General features: G+C 49.0%; 1 protein-coding gene across 4 annotated transcripts in view; it reads right to left on the reverse strand.

Moving 5' to 3' along the window:
- Positions 1 to 18,611, reverse strand: part of LOC114605709 (uncharacterized) — a 74,130-nt gene that overhangs the window by 50,093 nt on the left and 5,426 nt on the right. The window contains exon 2 of one of the 4 annotated variants that reach the window (XM_028747254.2): positions 16,554 to 18,544. The exons of the other annotated variants lie outside the window; for them this stretch is intronic. Within the exon in view, the coding sequence (XP_028603087.2) occupies positions 16,688 to 18,283 (1,596 nt within the window). The 5' untranslated portion in view covers positions 18,284 to 18,544 and the 3' untranslated portion in view covers positions 16,554 to 16,687. Of the gene's footprint in view, positions 1 to 16,553; positions 18,545 to 18,611 lie in introns of those variants that run through there. 4 annotated transcript variants of the gene reach the window in all.

The following is an 18,611-nucleotide window of genomic DNA, read 5'->3' on the forward strand; positions in this document are numbered from 1 at the left end:
ACATTTTGACAGTTTTACGAGGTCTCTGGTTTCGGATCCATTGTTCTCACAGTGGGGGGGCCGTCAGCAGCTTGTCAGTAGGTTCAATGAGGCGTGCAAGGGCTCCCTGAGCTAGCTCCTGCAGGATGAATGCATGGCTGTGATTGGCTAAGACGCAGCCATAGGAATAAGCGGAGATACAGGAACGCCCGGTCTACTCGTTCTAAGTATGGAGCGCAAATAGCCATAGGAAGAGATAGGAGAATATGTTCATATATTTGAGCTTATTTCGCTCATGAAAGAAAGAAGGAAAAAGGGGTTACGGGAGACGTGTGGTGCTTGTGCAACGGTGAGGGGACTGAGGGTGGGTGTACTGTGGGTACCCTCGAGGTCATCGCCTCGGTTGTTCAAAGGAGAAGGGGAAAGGAGGTACCCCCCCCTTTCCCGGTCCGTATCAGATCCCTCCGTGTTTTAGGTCTTGGTGCTGTTCAAACCAGGAACGGGGGGGGGGGGGGCAGCTAATCGACTCACCCCAAATCCCAGCTCCCCACCCCAGCCTCTGACTCAGGCCAGGACAAGGACCGTGGACACAGGCCCCGTCCCTGCACAACAGCCAAGAGGCTCAGCAAAGCAGCCGATACAATTGGAGCCAGAAGCGGATTCCATGAATCGGACTGTTTCCCTCGACTATCCATTATAGAAAGCTGAAGAAACGTCAAATAATCGCCAAAATTCTACGGTTTGACCGGTTTCCTTGGTTCCAATGGCTAATGACTCCTCTGGGATTGGGGGATCCAGGGCTCCCCCTGACTCCATAACCCCTTAGGAGGCAGGAGGCGATCAAGGGCAGCACATGCCCCAGGCAGAAATCCATCGGGGTGGCGGGTTGAATCCTGATACTTTGAAGGGAGAAGGGCAGGAAAGCCTTTCAGCTGGGGGATGGGTAAATACTATTACGTTCTTTGGGGAAGAGGGCAGTTAAAAGGTTTGGGAAATTGGGGTTATTGACGGGGTGGGTGACAGGCTCATGTTTCTAAACGCCAAAGACTCGTACTTTGTGACATGTATCGATGACCCTGTCGAAAAATGTATTGTGGGAAATGGGGAGTGAAATATACTCAGAGTCGCAAAGTGATTTCATGCTCTTTATTCAGCTCATAGTGGTGAGGAGAATGAATGAATGTCCCCTCAAAGTATCTGCTTATATACATTATTTACACAATGGGCTGCACATGATTGGTTAATTCTGGCATTCTACTGTAAGCCAATCAGGTTGTGGATTCACATATATCTGGAGCATGATTGGGTGGTTCCTGCCAACCAATCATACTGCTGCATTGTTCTTGGACCAATCAGACTGCTGCATTCTGAATCCTATTGTTCTAGGACCAATCAGACTGCTGCAATTTGGATCCTATTGTTCTAGGACCAATCAGACTGCTTCAGTTTGGATCCTATTCCACTCAGTACATAACCACCCCTCCCCTCTAAGTTCCAGTCCTGCCCGGGAGGTCGCATTCATAGTCCTCGAGGTACGCCGGCGGCCTACGTGTGCGTTGCGGCCTGTGGTGTTCCCTGGTCTGGGGTTCAGGTTCTGGCTCGTGTTCCAAGGATGCTGGCTGTGGTGGGGCTGTTTGGTCTGGCGCAACCGGCTCGCTCAGTCGTGGTTCTGGTTCCGGTGTTCTTTCGGCCTCGCGGGTCCTCTCTGTATTTACTGGTTCTGCCTCTCCTGCTGGCCCCTCCTGCTCTATGGGCCTCACTGACCCTCTGTTCCCTTGGGACTCCTCTGACCTTTCCTCCTCCTGGGTTTCTCCCGGGAATCGTCGCCGTATCTGGTCGCAGTGGCGGCGCCAGCATTGCCCCCCATCCGTTAGCACCTCGTACGACACTGGGCCAGTGACCCTGGTGACTGTGGCGGGTACCCATGCTGGGCCTGCCCCAAAATTCTTTGCGTACACTGGGTCCTGGGCCTCGAAGGTCCGGGGGTTCCTGCCTTCCCCCACCACTACCTCATCCTGAGCTCTATCGGGGTGAAGGCGGTCCAATCTGATTGCAAGGCGCCGACCCATTAGCAGTTCAGCAGGGCTCCGGCCAGTCGTTGAGCTGGGGGTGCTGTGCTGTGCTAGAAGGAATGTGGCAAGGCGGTACTCCCAGTCCCCTTGCGTCATGCGGCGAAGGGTGTCCTTGGTGGTCCGCACCATGCGTTCTGCTTGGCCATTGGTGGCAGGGTGGAATGGCGCCGAACGGATGTGGCGGATGGCGTTCTGCGCTGTGAAGGTTTGGAATTCTCCTGACGTAAATGCAGTCCCGTTGTCTGAGACGAGAGTGTCAGGGAGCCCATGGGTTGCAAACAGCCTGCGTAGTACCCGGATGGCTGCGGATATGGAAGTGGACGGTACCAGTGCAACTTCCAGCCATTTGGTGTAGGAGTCCACCACTATGAAGAATGTTTTCCCCTGAAAGGGGCCAGCGAAGTCCACATGCAGGCGTGACCATGGTGCTCGGGCGGACTCCCAGGACTGGACTGGGGCCCTTGGGGGATCTGGGCGTGATTCTTGGCAGGCCTGGCAGTGTTTGACCCAGGCCTCTATCTCTCCGTCGATCCCTGGCCACCACACATAACTCCTGGCAAGGGCCTTCATTCTTACTACCCCTGGATGTGTCTCGTGTAGGGCTGTGAGGACCCTTTTGCGGAGGGGCTGGGGAACAACGACTCTGCTTCCCCATAACAGGCACCCCTTATGGGCCGACAGTTCATGTTTGCGGGTTGTGTAGCCGGCAAATTCTGGCCCGGGGCTGTTGCTGGGCCATCCCCTCCACACCCAGTCCAGGACCCGGGAGATGACCCTATCTTTCTTGGAATGGTGTGCAACTTCTTGTGCCTGAATGGGGCGGTCGGGAAGCAGCTCCAGGCTCATAACCTCTTGTGCAGGTGCTGGGTCAGGGCCTGTTTCCGGTAGTGGTAGCCTGCTGAGGGCGTCCGCATGGCCCATTGCCTTCCCTGGGCGGTGAATCAGTGCATACTGGTAGCTGGCAAGGAAAATTGACCACCTGAGGACGCGAGGAGATAGCACTTGGGGGGTCTGCTTTTCGGGGGCAAACAAGCCAAGCAACGGCTTGTGGTCAGTCACCACGGTGAAGGGCCGCCCATACAAGAAATCATGGAATTTTTTTACTCCCTTCACGATTGCCAGACCCTCCTTGTCGATTTGCGAGTAGTTCCGCTCGGTTGCATTGAGTGTCTGGGAAAAGTACGCCACCGGTACCTCTCTTCCATCCGGGAGTTGGTGCCCCAGGACAGCGCCAATGCCATAGGGTGAGGCGTCGCATGCTAGCACCACCGGCAGCCTCTCGTCGAAGTGTGCCAAGACTGAGTTTGAGACAAGCAAGTCCTTGACTGCCTGGAATGCAGCCTCCTGGCGCTGGCCCCACACCCAAGTGGCCCGCTTGTCCAGGAGTCTGTGTAGGGGCTCTGCTACCGCTGCCTTGTGGGGAAGGAAGGAATGGTAAAAGTTCAATAGTCCCAAGAAGGCCTGAAGTTCAGTCTTGCTCTTGGGCGCTGGGGCATCACAAATGGCCCGCACCTTGTCCCCAGTCGGGTGGACCCCTTCTGCGTCCACCATAAATCCCAGAAAGTCCACCTGAGGCACTCCTAGTAGACATTTTTCCCGCTTCACCTTGAGACCCGCCGTCTGGAAACGGTGCAGAATGGTGCGGAGGCGGTCCTCAAACTCCTCTGGTGTGGGCCCGGCAATCAATACATCATCGAAGAAGGGGGTGACGCCAGGAATCCCTTTAAGGAGAGAGTCCATTAGATTCTGGAATATGCCTGGTGCCACGCTGACACCGAATTGCAGCCGCTTTACCCTGAACGCTCCTCTGTGCGTCACAATCGTCTGTGCCTCTGCTGTGGCCTCATCTACTGGCAGCTGTTGATATGCTTGGGCCAAGTCCAGCTTGCCAAAAATTTTCAACCCAGCCAGGGTGGCAAGGACATGGCTGACCACTGGCACTGGGTATGCATGGGCCGTGAGGGCCTTGTTTATGGTACATTTGTAGTCTGCGCAGATGCGGACCGAACCATTAGGCTTGACGGGTGTGACAATTGGGGTTTCCCAGGGGGCATTAGGCACCGGCTCCAGCACTCCTTGCTCCACAAGCCGGTCCAATTCCTCGTCTATACGGGGTTTCAGGGCGAACGGGACCCGGCGGGCCTTGAGCCTGACCGGTCGTACTGCGGGGTCAAGCTGTAGAGCAATGGGGGGGGGGCCGTATACTGTCCCAATTTCCCATCGAAAACCCCTGGAAATTCCTTGCAGATGGCGTCCACGTCCACTTGTAAGGTAGTGTGGTTCACCCCGGTGATGGCTAGCCCCAGTGGTCCAAACCATGCCAATCCCAGTAAGCTAATGTAGGGGCCCTTGACCACGAGCAAGTCCAGTTGCCGCGTCCGCCCTCGGTATTGCACCCTGAAGGTCCCCACCCCCATTGTGGGGACCTTACGTTTCTGGAAGTCCCGGAGGGTGAATGGGGCCGGCCTGAGTTTGGGACCCCCAGTAGGACACAGTTTCCTTAAGGTCTTTGCCGAGATTATGGATAGAGTTGTACCCGTGTCAAGCTCCATGCGGCATGGGGCCCCCTCTATCTGTACCTCTACATAAATTTTCTCTACGTTGGGGTGGGGCAACTGGTATACCTGGAAGTCCGTGAGCTCCGTAGAGTTGCCTTGGTGCGTTGGGCCCCGGGACCTGGGGCTCTTGGATTGGTCATCTGATGCCTGGCGTCGGGTGGGCCGAGCTCGACACACCCTGGCGATGTGTCCCAATTTTCTGCACTGCCTGCACTCTGCGTTGCGGAAACGGCAGGTCCTCCTCTCGTGACTTTCCCCACAGCTTGCGCAGTTTCCTCCTTCTCGTCGAGGCAGCTGTGGTATGTGCGCTGCTTGAGTGCGCTGCTGTACACGGTGCACCTCCTCCCTGTCAGATCCTGAGTCATCGGTGAGGTCTTCATGGTGGACCCTCGGTTGGGGTGGCAGGCTCGGCCGTGCCTCTTGCGTCGACCTCTCAGCAGCTTCCGTTGCCAGGGCCTCATCCAGAGCGACCTGGAACGTTAGGTCCTTCTTGGCGTAGAGGCGTTGTTGCAGCTTCTCATCCTTCAGGCCACCGACGAGGCGGTCACGAAGCATGTTCTCCAGCTCTGAGAAGTTGCAGAACCGGGCAGCTTGGCGGAGAGAGGTCACAAACCCAGTTATGGTTTCCCCAGGGGCTTGCCGCTTTGCGTAGAAGGCATTTCGACAAGCCACCACTGAGGGCTGTGGCGAAAAGTGCCCCTTCAGCTGTTCCATTATTGTTTTGTATGGAACAGTAGCGACGTCTTCAGGTGCAAGGAGAGCCCGGGCGATATCAAATGTCTCCTCTGCGCAGGTGCTGAAGAATATTGCCCTCTTCTTGGTGTCTTCTTCATCGGTGACCCCTTTGGCTTCTAGAAGGAAGGTGAAACGGGAGGCGTACGCTTCCCAGTCTCCAGATGCTGGGTTGAACGGCGAGAAGCTGCTGTCGGTTGCCATTCTGAGTTCCTTGTGTCCCGGAGCTGAAGCCTGGATACACGGTGCGAGGCAGCGGTGCGTCAGGTGGCGGTGCTGCGGTGCTGTGTGTGGCAGTCAGCTCAGCGGGATCCTACCTTCGTCGCCAGTGAAATATACTCAGAGTCGCAAAGTGATTTCATGCTCTTTATTCAGCTCATAGTGGTGAGGAGGAATGAATGAATGTCCCCTCAAAGTATCTGCTTATATACATTATTTACACAATGGGCTGCACATGATTGGTTAATTCTGGCATTCTACTGTAAGCCAATCAGGTTGTGGATTCACTTATATCTGGAGCATGATTGGGTGGTTCCTGCCAACCAATCATACTGCTGCATTGTTCTTGGACCAATCAGACTGCTGCATTCTGAATCCTATTGTTCTAGGACCAATCAGTCTGCTGCAATTTGGATCCTATTGTTCTAGGACCAATCAGACGGCTGCAGTTTGGATCCTATTCAACTCAGTACATAACAGGGAGAAAAAAATGTGTGTGGGGGTGGGGGGAAACCCCATGTCATGTATCGATGAAGTTGTTGGAAAATTTATTATGAGGAAGGGGGTAAAAGCCTTAAAAGTTCATGCAATCATATGTTCCTACTTTTGGGGTGTTTGAACCTTGTTGCAACAAATAAAGATCAGGTCAACTGACCACTGTTTGCTTCTTTAACTTGGCTGGAGACTCTTTCTTTTGCTGACCGGAGGGACCCGCGGGGAGTGGCACCCTGAGGAGCTGGACAGCGGAGGAAATCCGCACCCCGGGGTATGTTCCTTCTCAACTCTTTCCCACCTGAGCCTCACCCCCTTACCTAAAAGCCAGACACAACCCAATGTGACAGGATTATGACTCCTGTCTCAGGAGTGTGGTGGAGTCTCCTTCTTTGGAGGTCTTTAAACATAATATTATGTTTGCTGACTGGGAAAAGTTATGGACCACCGGAGTGAGGTTCACGGCATGTAATGCCTTGAAAGAAAACATTATGAAAATGATATACAGGTGGTACATGACCCCAGTCAAGCTGGCAAAAATATATCACTTGCTTGATAACAAATGCTGGAAATGTAAGGAAGCTGAAGGAACATTCTTTCACCTTTGGTGGACGTGCCCAAGGGTTAAGGCTTTCTGGGAAATGATTTATAATGAATTAAAAAAGGTATTTAAGTATACCTTCCTTAAGAAACCAGAGGCCTTCATTCTGGGCATTGTCGGCCAAGGGGTGTTAAAGAAGGATAGAACTTTCTTTATGTACACAACAACAGCAGCAAGAATACTCATCGCAAAGCACTGGAAGACACAGGATTTGCCCACTCTAGAAGAATGGCAGGCGCAACTGATAGACTACATGGAATTGGCTGAAATGACTGGCAGAATTCGAGACCTGGGAGAAGAGACGGTGGAAGAGGATTGGAAAAAATTTAAAGACTACCGTATTTTTCGCCCCATAAGACGCACCGGCCCATAAGACGCACCTAGATTTTTGGGGGGGAAATAAAGGGGAAAAAAATTATTTCCCCCCCAGGTGCGCTGCGCTACACCAGGAGCTTGGGGCGTGCGGAGCTCAGCGCGCCCCAAGCTTCTGCGTGCCGGCAAGGTCTCCGCTAGCATGGGAGAGCCGGGCGCCTCTCCCAGGGCTAGCGGACCGCTGCGCTAATCCAGAAGCTTGGGGCGAGCTGAGGTCAGCGCGCCCCAAGCTTCTGCGTGCCGGCAAGCAGTCCGCTAGCCCTGGGAGAGCCGCGGGGCTCTCCCAGGGCTAGCGGATCACTGCGCTACACCAGGAGCTTGGGGCGTGCTGAGCTCAGCGCGCCCCAAGCTTCTAGGTGCGCGCAAGCAGTCCGCTGCCGCCCCAAGCCTCGCGCACCCGGCAGGAGGTCCCACCGGGTGCGCAAGGCTTGGGGCGGCAGCGCGCGAGGCTTGGGGCGGCAGCGGACTGCTTGCGCGCACCTAGAAGCTTGGGGCGTGCTGAGCTCAGCGCGCCCCAAGCTTCTAGGTGCGCGCAAGCAGTCCTCTGCCGCCCCAAGCCTCGCGCACCCGGTGGGACCTCCTGCCGGGTGCGCGAGGCTTGCAGACACTCGCCCGAAGCAGGGGGAGCCCTCCCGAGGGCTCCCCGTGCTTCGGGCGACAGGCTGCCGCCCCAAGCCTCGCGCACCCGGTGGGACCTCCTGCCGGGAGCGCAAGGCTTGCAGGCATTCGCCCCATAAGACGCACCCTGATTTCCCCTTCATTTTTGGAGGGGAAAAAGTGCGTCTTATGGGGCGAAAAATACGGTACTTACAAAAATATTACAAATTGTATGAATGTTAGGAGAATGCACAAATGAGAGTAACACGGCAGCAGTAAATTTAGTGTAAGACATATGAGAATAGGTGATGTATAAGGAAATAGAGAAATTTGAAGAAATATTATGTTCAAACTTAGCAGCTTAATTTACGACAAAAACACTCTAAAGTCGGAATTGCATATTTGAGATTCATAAAATAAGAATGGAAGCAAGGTAACAAATTGCTGCATATAACTATATGATTGAGAACGCAGAGAAGGGTGATGCAAGGAAGTCTAAAGATTATGAAAATATGACTTAAGAATAACTCTATTCTATTTGTATTTTCTTTTCTTATTCTTACTTTTTCTTATAATTTTACTTTGATCTTTTTTGTTTGTTAACTGTTTGATGTTATCTTTGTTGTTTAAAAATTGCAATAAATATTTTATTTAAAAAAAAAAAATACAAGGGTGTGTGTGTTTACCATCTGACATTATCCCCTGGGTCCAAAACCCCTCTTCCCTCAGTCGCACAAGAACACACACATCGTATAAATACAGGAAAACACGGTCTCTGCATTTTATGAATGGGATTTACGGACTTTGTGTTTTATGAATGGGATTTATGAATAACTGAAGCTCACCAATCAAGAGTGCTATGCTTTGACAGCTAGCCAATGGGGGAATCCGTAGACGGCTGGAACTCTCTGCAGACCAGCCATTCAGCTCAGCCTTTGCACGGTTGTCTCAGTGCCCTCCTGCTGCTCAGACTATGGGCAATGTATATGAATTGTAGCCATTTTGGTTTCGATTGCCTAAAGTTGCTACACTGTTACAAGGATTGTGTCTGAATGTATCCTTTCAGCTTGACAGCTCAGGGAAAGATACCTAACTTTGCAAATTCATATAATATCCATTCTTTAACCAATTCTTCCCATTCCAACGCCATTTTAAGGTGAATTTAGGCTTCACCCTCCTCCATGACCCTTGAAGCGGATAGTCACGCAGGCCGTAAGAACAGGGCCTCCTGCCATAATCCCCTGAGCGCATAAAGCCCTGAGAGCAAGGATGTATGTCGATAGTTTTATTGTTCTCTGGGTGGTGGGTACTTGAGAGGTGTCCGGAGATGTACCTGATAGAAGGACGAACTGCTGAACTTGTGTAACCCTTTGATACCCCTCCCCACTTGTGACATACTAGTGAGGATGCTGCTCAAAATGTATTCTGGGTGAGGGGGGGGGAGTTAAAAAGGTTGATGTCATCCCAGGCTCGGGGTTCTTGCTCTGTGTGGAAATCTCTTGCACAACAATAAAGATCGTGGTCTACTGATCGCTGGTTTGCTCCAGATTACAGTGGTACCTCTAGTTACGAACTTAATTCGTTCCGGAGGTGGGTAACTCTTCAAGGTTAGCGGAGTTTAACTTCCTTCTTTCACTGACCTCACAGACTCATGGGGGATGAGATGGGCCCTCTCAACCCGGGATTTTCCTTATCACTGGCCATCACCCTCTGCAGGGAGGTGGGACCGATTCGGATGGTCCGCCCCCGCCACTTAATGGATCCAAATGGTTTCCAGAGAGTGGTAGGGGATGCTTTATCCCAAGTTGATGGCCTTTCAGCTGATTCCCTGGTGGCCCGCTGGAATGGAGAGTTAACCAGGGCTATTGACTGTCTGGCTCCGAAGCGCCCTCTCCGATTGCATGGAGCCCGGACAGCCCCATGGTTTTCCCCGGAGCTGAGGGTGATGAAACAATCGTTGAGACGGCTAGAGCGCCGGTGGCAGAAAACTCATTCTGAATCAGACCGGACACGGGTTAGAGCTCAACGTCGAGCCTACCAAGTGGCGATAGCGACGGTGAAGAGGGCCTTCTTCGCCGCCTCCATTGCATCTGCAGAAAATAGCAGCAGGAGACTTTTTCAGGTGGTTCGCAATCTATCAGAACCACCTGTACCACCGGGGCCTGGTAGGGACCCCAAGATCTCCTGCAATGCTTTTGCAAAGTTTTTTGCAGATAAAGTCGCTCAGATTCAGAAGGAGGTAGACTCCACCGTGGGAGCAGGGCCAGGGTGGGAGAGTGCTAGAGTTCTGTCTAGTCCTGTTACATGGGATCAATTCCAATCTGTTACCTCCAAGGATGTGGACAGGCTGCTTGGACGTGTGAAACCAACCACCTGTCTCCTTGATCCTTGCCCATCCTGGCTAATAAAAGCAAGCCGGGAAGGGCTGGACGATGGGCTTCGTGGGGTGGTGAATGCTTCCCTCTGTGAGGGAGCCTTCCCAGACCCACTGAAAGAGGCGGTCATTAAACCGCTTCTTAAAGAAACATCTTTAGACCCGGCCAATTTGGCCAACTATCGCCCAGTCTCAAATCTGCCATTCTTGGGCAAGGTGATTGAGCAGGTGGTTGCTGAACAACTCCAAGCACGCCTGGAGGAAACAGACCATTTGGATCCCTTCCAATCCGGATTCAGGCCTCACCATGGGACTGAAACTGCCTTGGTCGCGCTGGTTGATGATCTCCGGCGGGCTAGGGACAAAGGTGAGAGCTGTTTCCTAGTTCTGCTGGATCTCTCAGTGGCCTTTGACACCATCGACCATAACATCCTTCTGGACCGTCTAGAGGGCCTGGGAGCTGGGGGCACTGATATACAGTGGTTCCACTCCTTCCTCCTGGGCCGTGTCCAGAAAGTGGTGGTGGGGGATGAGTGTTCAGACCCCTGGGCTCTCACTTGTGGGGTGCCTCAGGGTTCTGTCCTCTCCCCCATGCTTTTTAATATCTATATGAAGCCGCTGGGAGAGATCATCAGGGGGTTTGGACTGGGTGTTCATCAGTATGCAGATGACACCCAGCTCTACCTCTCCTTTAAATCAGAACCAGTGAAGGCGGTGAAGGTCCTGTGTGAGTGCCTGGAGGCGGTTGGAGGATGGATGGCGGCTAACAGATTGAGGTTGAATCCTGACAAGACAGAAGTACTGTTTCTGGGGGACAGGAGGTAGGCAGGTGTGGGGGATTCCCTGGTCTTGAATGGGGTAACCGTGCCCCTGAAGGACCAGGTGCGCAGCCTGGGAGTCATTTTCACAGCTGTCCATGGAGGCACAGGTTAACTCTGTTCAGGGCAGCTGTCTACCAGCTCCACCAGGTACGCAGGCTAAGACCCTACCTGCCCGCGAACTGTCTCGCCAGAGTGGGGCATGCTCTAGTTATCTCACGCTTGGACTACTGCAACGTGCTCTACGTGGGGCTACCTTTGAAGGTGACCTGGAAACTGCAATTAATCCAGAATGCGGCAGCTAGACTGGTGACTGGGAGTGGCCGCCGGGACCACATAACACCAGTTCTTAGAGATCTGCATCGGCTCCCAGTACGTTTCCGAGCACAATTCAAAGTGTTGGTGCTGACCTTTAAAGCCCTAAACGGCCTCGGTCCTGTATACCTGAAGGAGCGTCTCCACCCCCATCATTCAGCCCGGACACTGAGATCCAGCGCCGAGGGCCTTCTGGCAGTTCCCTCATTGCAAGAAGTGAGGCTACAGGGAACCAGACAGAGGGCCTTCTCGGTAGTGGTGCCCGCCCTATGGAACGCCCTCCCATCAGATGTCAAAGAGATAAATAATTACCTGAGATTCAGAAGACATCTTAAGGCAGCCCTGTTCAGGGAAGTTTTTAATATGTAATGCTGTACTGTTTTTAACACTGATTGGGAGCCGCCCAGAGTGGCTGGGGAAACTCAGCCAGATGGGCGGGGTATAAATAATAAATTATTATTATTATTATATAGTATAGGGCTAAGTGCCCCTATTCCTCCAGCAGGAGCGATTGTGGGGATTCCATTCAGCTGTGCCGTTCCCAAATGGCAATTCTTCTCCAGCCATTGTGGGAGCAGATGGGCTGGAAGCTGAAGAGGTTTCCCTTTGAGTAGGCTTTGCTTCGCTTTCTGCTGACCTCAGTCTCTTGGATTGTGGCCAGCTTTCCTCTTCCATTTCCCTGAATGCTGACCAGTGTTGGATGTGTGGGGAAGCAAAATTCACCCCAGAACTTTTCTGCAGGGTTCCCTCTGCAGCGCAGAAGGAAGGAGGGAGGGGGGAACACGTACTAAGAAAGGGACAGTACTCTGAATGGAGAGGAGCAGAAAGCGGAGTCCCCTCAAGATCAGTATTGGGACCTGTGGCTTTTCAACTTGTTCATAAATGATCTAGAGTTAGGAGTTAGCAGGGAGGGGGCAAAGTTTGCTCATGGCAGCAAATTGTCCAGGGTTGTTCAAACAAAGAGAGATTGCAAGGAGCTCCAAAAGGACCTCTCCAAACGGGGTGAATGGGCAGAAAATACAGTTCATTGTCAATGAGATTAAAATGATGCATGTTGGGACAAAAAACCAAACAACTGTTAATATCATGTACATGGTCATGGGGTCTGAACAGGGTTTCTTTGTGTGCTCTAGACCAGGGGAGATGGGAGCTGGTTGCAGCAGGAGGGGGAGTCTCCCTGGATGCTTCAGCAGCCGGCCTCCTCTGGGTCTCTTGGCCCTCTCCTCTCCTCCCTCTGAGTCTGAACTGCTCTCTGCCCCAGCCTATTCCTGCTCACCAAACCCTGTTTCTTCAGCTTGCAACACCTCCCCTCCCGGTCTGCTCCCCTTTCTCCCTCTATCTGCTCATCGCCATCCCACCACAAGTCCCCAGGATCTCAGCCTTCTTCCCTTTTAGGTCCCCCAACTGGTGCCTCCCCCCCCCCGGCACCCAGCTGTTCCATGACAGCAAAAGCAGAAACAACAGTAAAATCAGTATGATAGCAATATGAACTGTGGGCCTCTGGTAGGAAAACTCCCTAGCAGCATGACTGAATAAAAACTTCTGGGACTATGGAAAAATACTACCTTCCCCAAACCCCAGAATAAGCAGGAGCTCTGGGGTTGCCCCATGGGGTTCAAGAGTGAAGATGGGCCCTTCAGGACACTTCCTGGTCCCTGCAGCCCCTCCGTTCCCCTCTTGCAATTAGGCTTGGGGGGAAATCACCCATTAACTTACAGTATTATCAGTTTTCTTCAGAATGCTGAGGAGGCAGTGATGAATTTCTGGTGAAGAATCAGTGCTTGGAGATCATGCGGTGGGGGGGGGGATGACAGAGTTTGGTGCAAAAACTGTCTTGCATGCTTGAGTAGAGCAACTCCAGGGCATGGGCCAAGTAGCAGCAGGGTAGGGGCCACGTGCAGAGCAAGTCCCACACTGAGGTCAGAAACACACAGAGAGGCAGCAGGACTTCTTCAGTAATAGTTTACTGAGCTTTCAAAGCATACAGTTCTCACTGGGTCCCCAGTGAGGCACAAAACTTAGCTCCTGAGAGCAAATCCAGTTTCAGCAATAGAAAAATACAGCACACAGGATGTCTATGTCAGGCACACAAACCGGCAGAAGGGAGCAAGGGAGGAAAGAGGCTGGAAGGACACAGGGCAATGGAGGTTTGTCTTTCGCTTCCTGTCGTCTGGGAGGGAAGTCAGCAACTCGGCATCTGCAGGGGCTTCACGAAGAAAAGCTTTCTGCCGGCTGCTTCCAGGCAAATGAGCATCCCAAAAACACAAACTGTGATCTGTGGTGTGTTGCCATATCAATTGTTTTTGAAAAGTTATCACAATGTCGTCTAGAAACCGGTATAGGATGAGATTAATAGATCGCCCAGCCCTAATCCTCACTCACCACCAGAAATCCAGATTCACCAACTCCCCCTCACTATCAAAAGGTACCTTACATCTAAAATTAGACTCACTAGTGTGAGACATTACCTTCATTATTTCATTACTATACAATTTTACATATAAACACCAGAACATGACATGCTTTTAAGATGGATTTCCTGCTGAGTTGAGTTCATTGCTGTGAAGAAAAGAGTGGACTCTGAAAGGAACACGTTCCTCACTCTATACATCTAAATGGGTTCTCCCCTCTGAGTCCTTAGATGTTCCTTAAACACTCCATTATAACTAAAGCACTTTCTGCAATCTTTCCCTTTAAACAGCTTCTCCTCTTTGAGGGTTGATGGGTTTGTAGGGTGTCAACTGTTAAAGTTCTTCCTGTCCATGAGTCTGTTGATGTAGGACTTCCACTAGGACTGAACCTCTGTCTACTTGACATTTATAAGGTTTCTCTCATGTGGGAGTTTGTTGATGTAAATCAAGGGTTCCACTCGGACTGAAGCTCCTTCCAAATTCCATACATTTAAATGGTTTCTTCCCTGTGTGTCCGTTGATGTTTTCTAAGATTTCCCCTTTGACTGAAGTTTTTTCCGCACTTCATGCATTTAAATGGTTTTTCCCCTGTTTGAGTCCGCTGATGTCTTCTAAAGCTTGCATTGAAACTGAAACTCTTTGTATTGGGAAAACTACAAGTGAATATAAACACTAAAGCAGTTCTGATATTTGTGGGTGCGGAGAAAGCTTTTGACAATATCTCTTGGAGTTTCATGAAGAAGAACCTACAGGGGATGGGGGTAGGCCAAGGTTTTGAAAATGGTATAGGTGCAATATACTCTGAACAAAAGGCTAAATTAATTGTAAATAATGTGGTGACGGAAGAATTTAAGATAGAAAAAGGGACACGACAGGGGTGCCCAATCTCCCCACTGCTTTTCATATCGGTCCTGGAGGTTCTGCTGAATATGATTAGAAGGGACCGGTTGGTTAAAGGTATACAAGTCGGAGCCAAACAGTACAAACTGAGAGCATTTGCAGATGACTTAGTATTGACGTTAAAGGAGCCAGAATCTAGTGCTAAAAGGGTTTTAGAATTAATTCAAGAATTTGGTCAAGTGGCAGGATATAAACTGAACAAGCTAAAAACTAAGGTTTTAGAGAAAAATTGAACACCGATTGAAAGAGAGAGGTTTCAGAATGAGACAGGCCTGACTGTGGTTAAGAAAGTGAAATACTTGTGGATTAATATGACAGCCAAAAATGGGAACTTATTTAAAGATAATTACGAAACATGTTGGACAGAAGTGAAAAAAGATTTAGAAATTTGGTCAAATTTGAAGTTTTCACTGTTGCGTCGTATTGCTCTGATAAAAATGAATGTATTGCCTAGAATGTTGTTTTTGTTTCAGACATTGCAAACTGTGGACAAGATGGACTGTTTCAAGAAGTGGCAGAGAGTTATCTCTAGATTTGTCTGGCAGGGCAAGAAGCCCAGAATAAAATTTAAGATATTAACTGATGCAAAGGAAAGAGGTGGATTTGCCCTGCCAGACTTTAAACTTTACTATGAATCAGCAGCTTTTTGCTGGTTGAAAGAATGGCTACTTCTTGAAAATACAGACATTTTGGATCCAGAAGGCTTTAACAACGTATTTGGATGGCATGCATATTTATGGTATGATAAGGTCAAAGCACATAAAGCATTCAAAAATCATATTGTCAGGAGAGCATTGTTTAATGTTTGGATAAGATACAAGGATTTATTGGAAAATAAAACCCCAAGGTGGTTGTCACCGATGGAAGCGAAAGCTCTGAAAAGGCTCAATATGGAGGCCAAATGGCTGAAATATTGGGAAATTTTGGAACAAGAAGGAGATAGACTGAAACTGCAGAGTTTTGAGAAATTAAAAAACAAAGTGTGAGACTGGCTTCATTATTATCAGATAATGGAGGCATATAATTTGGATAAGAAAATTGGCTTCCAGGTAGAAAAATCAAAATTAGAAAGAGAACTGTTAGAACCCAAAACTAAGATTTTGTCAAAGATGTATAACTTGCTGTTGAAATGGAATACTCAGGATGAAACGGTGAAATCTGCTATGATTAAGTGGGCACAAGATGTTGGACATAATATTATGTTTGCTGACTGGGAACAGTTATGGACCACAGGTATGAAGTTTACGGCATGTAATGCCCTAAGAGAGAATATTATGAAAATGATATACAGGTGGTACATGACCCCAGTCAAGCTTGCAAAAATTTATCATTTGCCCGATAATAAATGCTGGAAATGTAAAGAAACTGAAGGTACATTCTTTCACCTTTGGTGGACGTGCCCAAGGATTAAGGCCTTCTGGGAAATGATATTTAATAAACTGAAAAAGGTATTTAAATATACCTTCTTGAAGAAACCAGAGGCCTTTCTTCTGGGCATTGTCGGCCAATTGGTGTCAAAGAAGGACAGAACTTTTTTTATGTACGCTACAACAGCAGCAAGAATACTCATTGCAAAGTATTGGAAGACACAAGAACTACCCACTTTGGAAGAATGGCAGATGAAGGTGATGGACTATATGGAACTGGCAGAAATGACTAGCAGAATCCGAGACCAGGGAGAAGAGTCAGTGGAAGAAGATTGGAAGAAATTTAAAGACTATCTACAGAAATATTGTAAAATTAATGAATGATAGAATGATGTTGGATAGCAATTAAGGTTTCCCAGCTGTAATGCTTTAAGAGAATATGAAAAAAGGGTTATAATTGGGTTAAAATCTAATGGTAAGGATTTGCTGAACCAATGAATTGAAGCGGAATACAAAAAAGGGAGGTATGAGGAGGTCCGGGAAATAAGCTAAAGGAAAATAAGTAATAGAAAATAGGTGTGTTTTTAACTGTTTTTATTTTGTATTTTTCTTTTTCTTTTTCTTTTTTACGGTAATATTTCAAAAATCTTAATATATATTATATATATATATAAAAGAAAAGAAACTGAAGCTCTTTCCGCATTCCATGCATTCTTATGGTTTCTCCCCTGTGTGTGTCCGTTGATGTATATTGAGGTGTCCACTCTTACTGAAGCTCTTTCCACATTCCATACATTTAAATGTTTTCTCCCCTGTGTGAATCCGTTGATGTGTCTTAAGGTTTCCATTTCGACTGAAGCTCTTTCCGCACTCAATGCATTTAAATGGTTTCACCCTTTATGAGTACGTTGATGTGTTTTAAGGTCTCCATTCTGACTGAAGCTCTTTCCGCACTCAATGCATTTATATGGTTTTCCCCCTGTGTGAGCCAGTTGATGTCTTCTAAGGCTTGCATTGAAACGGAAGCTCTTTTCACATTCCATGCATTAAATGGATTCTCCCCTTTGTGAGTCTGCTGGTGTAATTTAAGGTCTCCTTTTTGACTGAAGCTCTTCCCGCATGCCATACATTCATATGGTTTTCCCCTGCCTGTGTGAGTCCGTTGATGTGATCTAAGGCCTGCATTGAAACTGAAGCTCTTTCCACACTCAATACATTGAAATGATTTCTCCCCTGTGTGAATCCGTTGATGTCTTCTAAGGTATCCACTATCACTAAAGCTCTTTCCGCACTCCCTACATTTAAAAGGTTTCTCCCCTGTATGAGACCGTTGATGATTTCTAAGGGGTGCACTCCGACTGAAGCTCTTTCCACACTCCATACATTTATATGGTTTTTCACTCATGTGAGTCCGTTGATGTATTCTAAGTCCATCACTCTGACTGAAGCTCTTTCCACACTCCATACATTTATATGGTTTCTCCCCTGTGTGAGTCTGGTAATGTCTATTGAGGTGGCCACTCTGACTGAAGCTCTTTCCACACTCCATACATTTATATGGTTTCTCCCCTGTGTGAGTCTGGTGATGTTTATTGAGGTGTGCACTCTGACTGAAGCTCTTTCCACACTCCATACACTGAAATGGTTTTTCACCCGTGTGAGTCTGTTGATGTGAACTTAAGTGTCCACTCCGACAGAAGCTTTTTCCACACTCCATACATTGAAATGGTTTCTCCCCTGTATGAATCCGTTGATGTTTTCTAAGGTCTCCACTCTGACTGAAGCTCTTTCCGCACTCTATACATTTATATGGTTTCTCCCCTGTGTGAGACCGTTGATGTTTTCTAAGGTCTCCACTATCACTGAAGCTCTTTCCGCACTCTATACATTTATATGGTTTCTCCCCTGTGTGAGTCCGTTGGTGCATATTGCACTGCCCACTCTGAATGAAGCTCTTTCCACACTCCATACATTTATATGGTTTTTCACCAGTGTGACTTCGCTGGTGTAATTTAAGTTCTGCATTCCGCCTGAAGCTCTTCACACACTCCATGCATTTAAAAGGTTTTTCACCCGTGTGAATCCGTAGGTGTGAACTTAACTGTCCACTCCGACAGAAGCTTTTTCCACACTCCATACATTTATATGGTTTCTCCCCTGTGTGAATCCGTTGATGATTTCTAAATTCTCCACTCCAACTAAAGCTCTTTCCGCACTCTATACATTGATATGGTTTCTCCCCTGTGTGAATCCGCTGATGTTTTCTAAGGTCTCTACTATCACTAAAGCTCTTTCCGCACTCTATACATTTATATGGTTTCTCCCCTGTGTGAGTCCGTAGATGTGAACTTAAGTGTCCATTCTGACGGAAGCTTTTCCCGCACTCCATGCATTTAAATGGTTTTTGCCCTGTGTGAGTCCGCTGATGTATATTGAGGAATCCTCTCTGACTGAAGTTCTTCCACACTCCCTGCATTGTAATCCTTTCTTGTAAATGTAAATCCACTGATGTGTTCTAAGTTTTCCACTATCAGCGAAACGTTTCCGAAACACCATACTTTTAAATGGTTTCTCCTCTCGGAATCATTGATGTGAGCTATGTGTCCTCATTCAATGAAGCATTTACCACATTTCACACATTTTAATTTCTATTCCTCATGAAACGAAAGGTGCCCCATTCCTTGGAATTCTGAATGTCTTCTCCATCACCTTCTGCAGAGTGGGAGGAAAGGAAATCCTGTTTGGGTTTCAAGGAAGAGAACAAAGGGAAAGAGAGCACATCAAATGCCATTAGCACTGTCTTA

Source organism: Podarcis muralis, chromosome 10, assembly GCF_964188315.1.
Source record: "Podarcis muralis chromosome 10, rPodMur119.hap1.1, whole genome shotgun sequence".
Taxonomy (NCBI): domain Eukaryota; kingdom Metazoa; phylum Chordata; class Lepidosauria; order Squamata; family Lacertidae; genus Podarcis; species Podarcis muralis.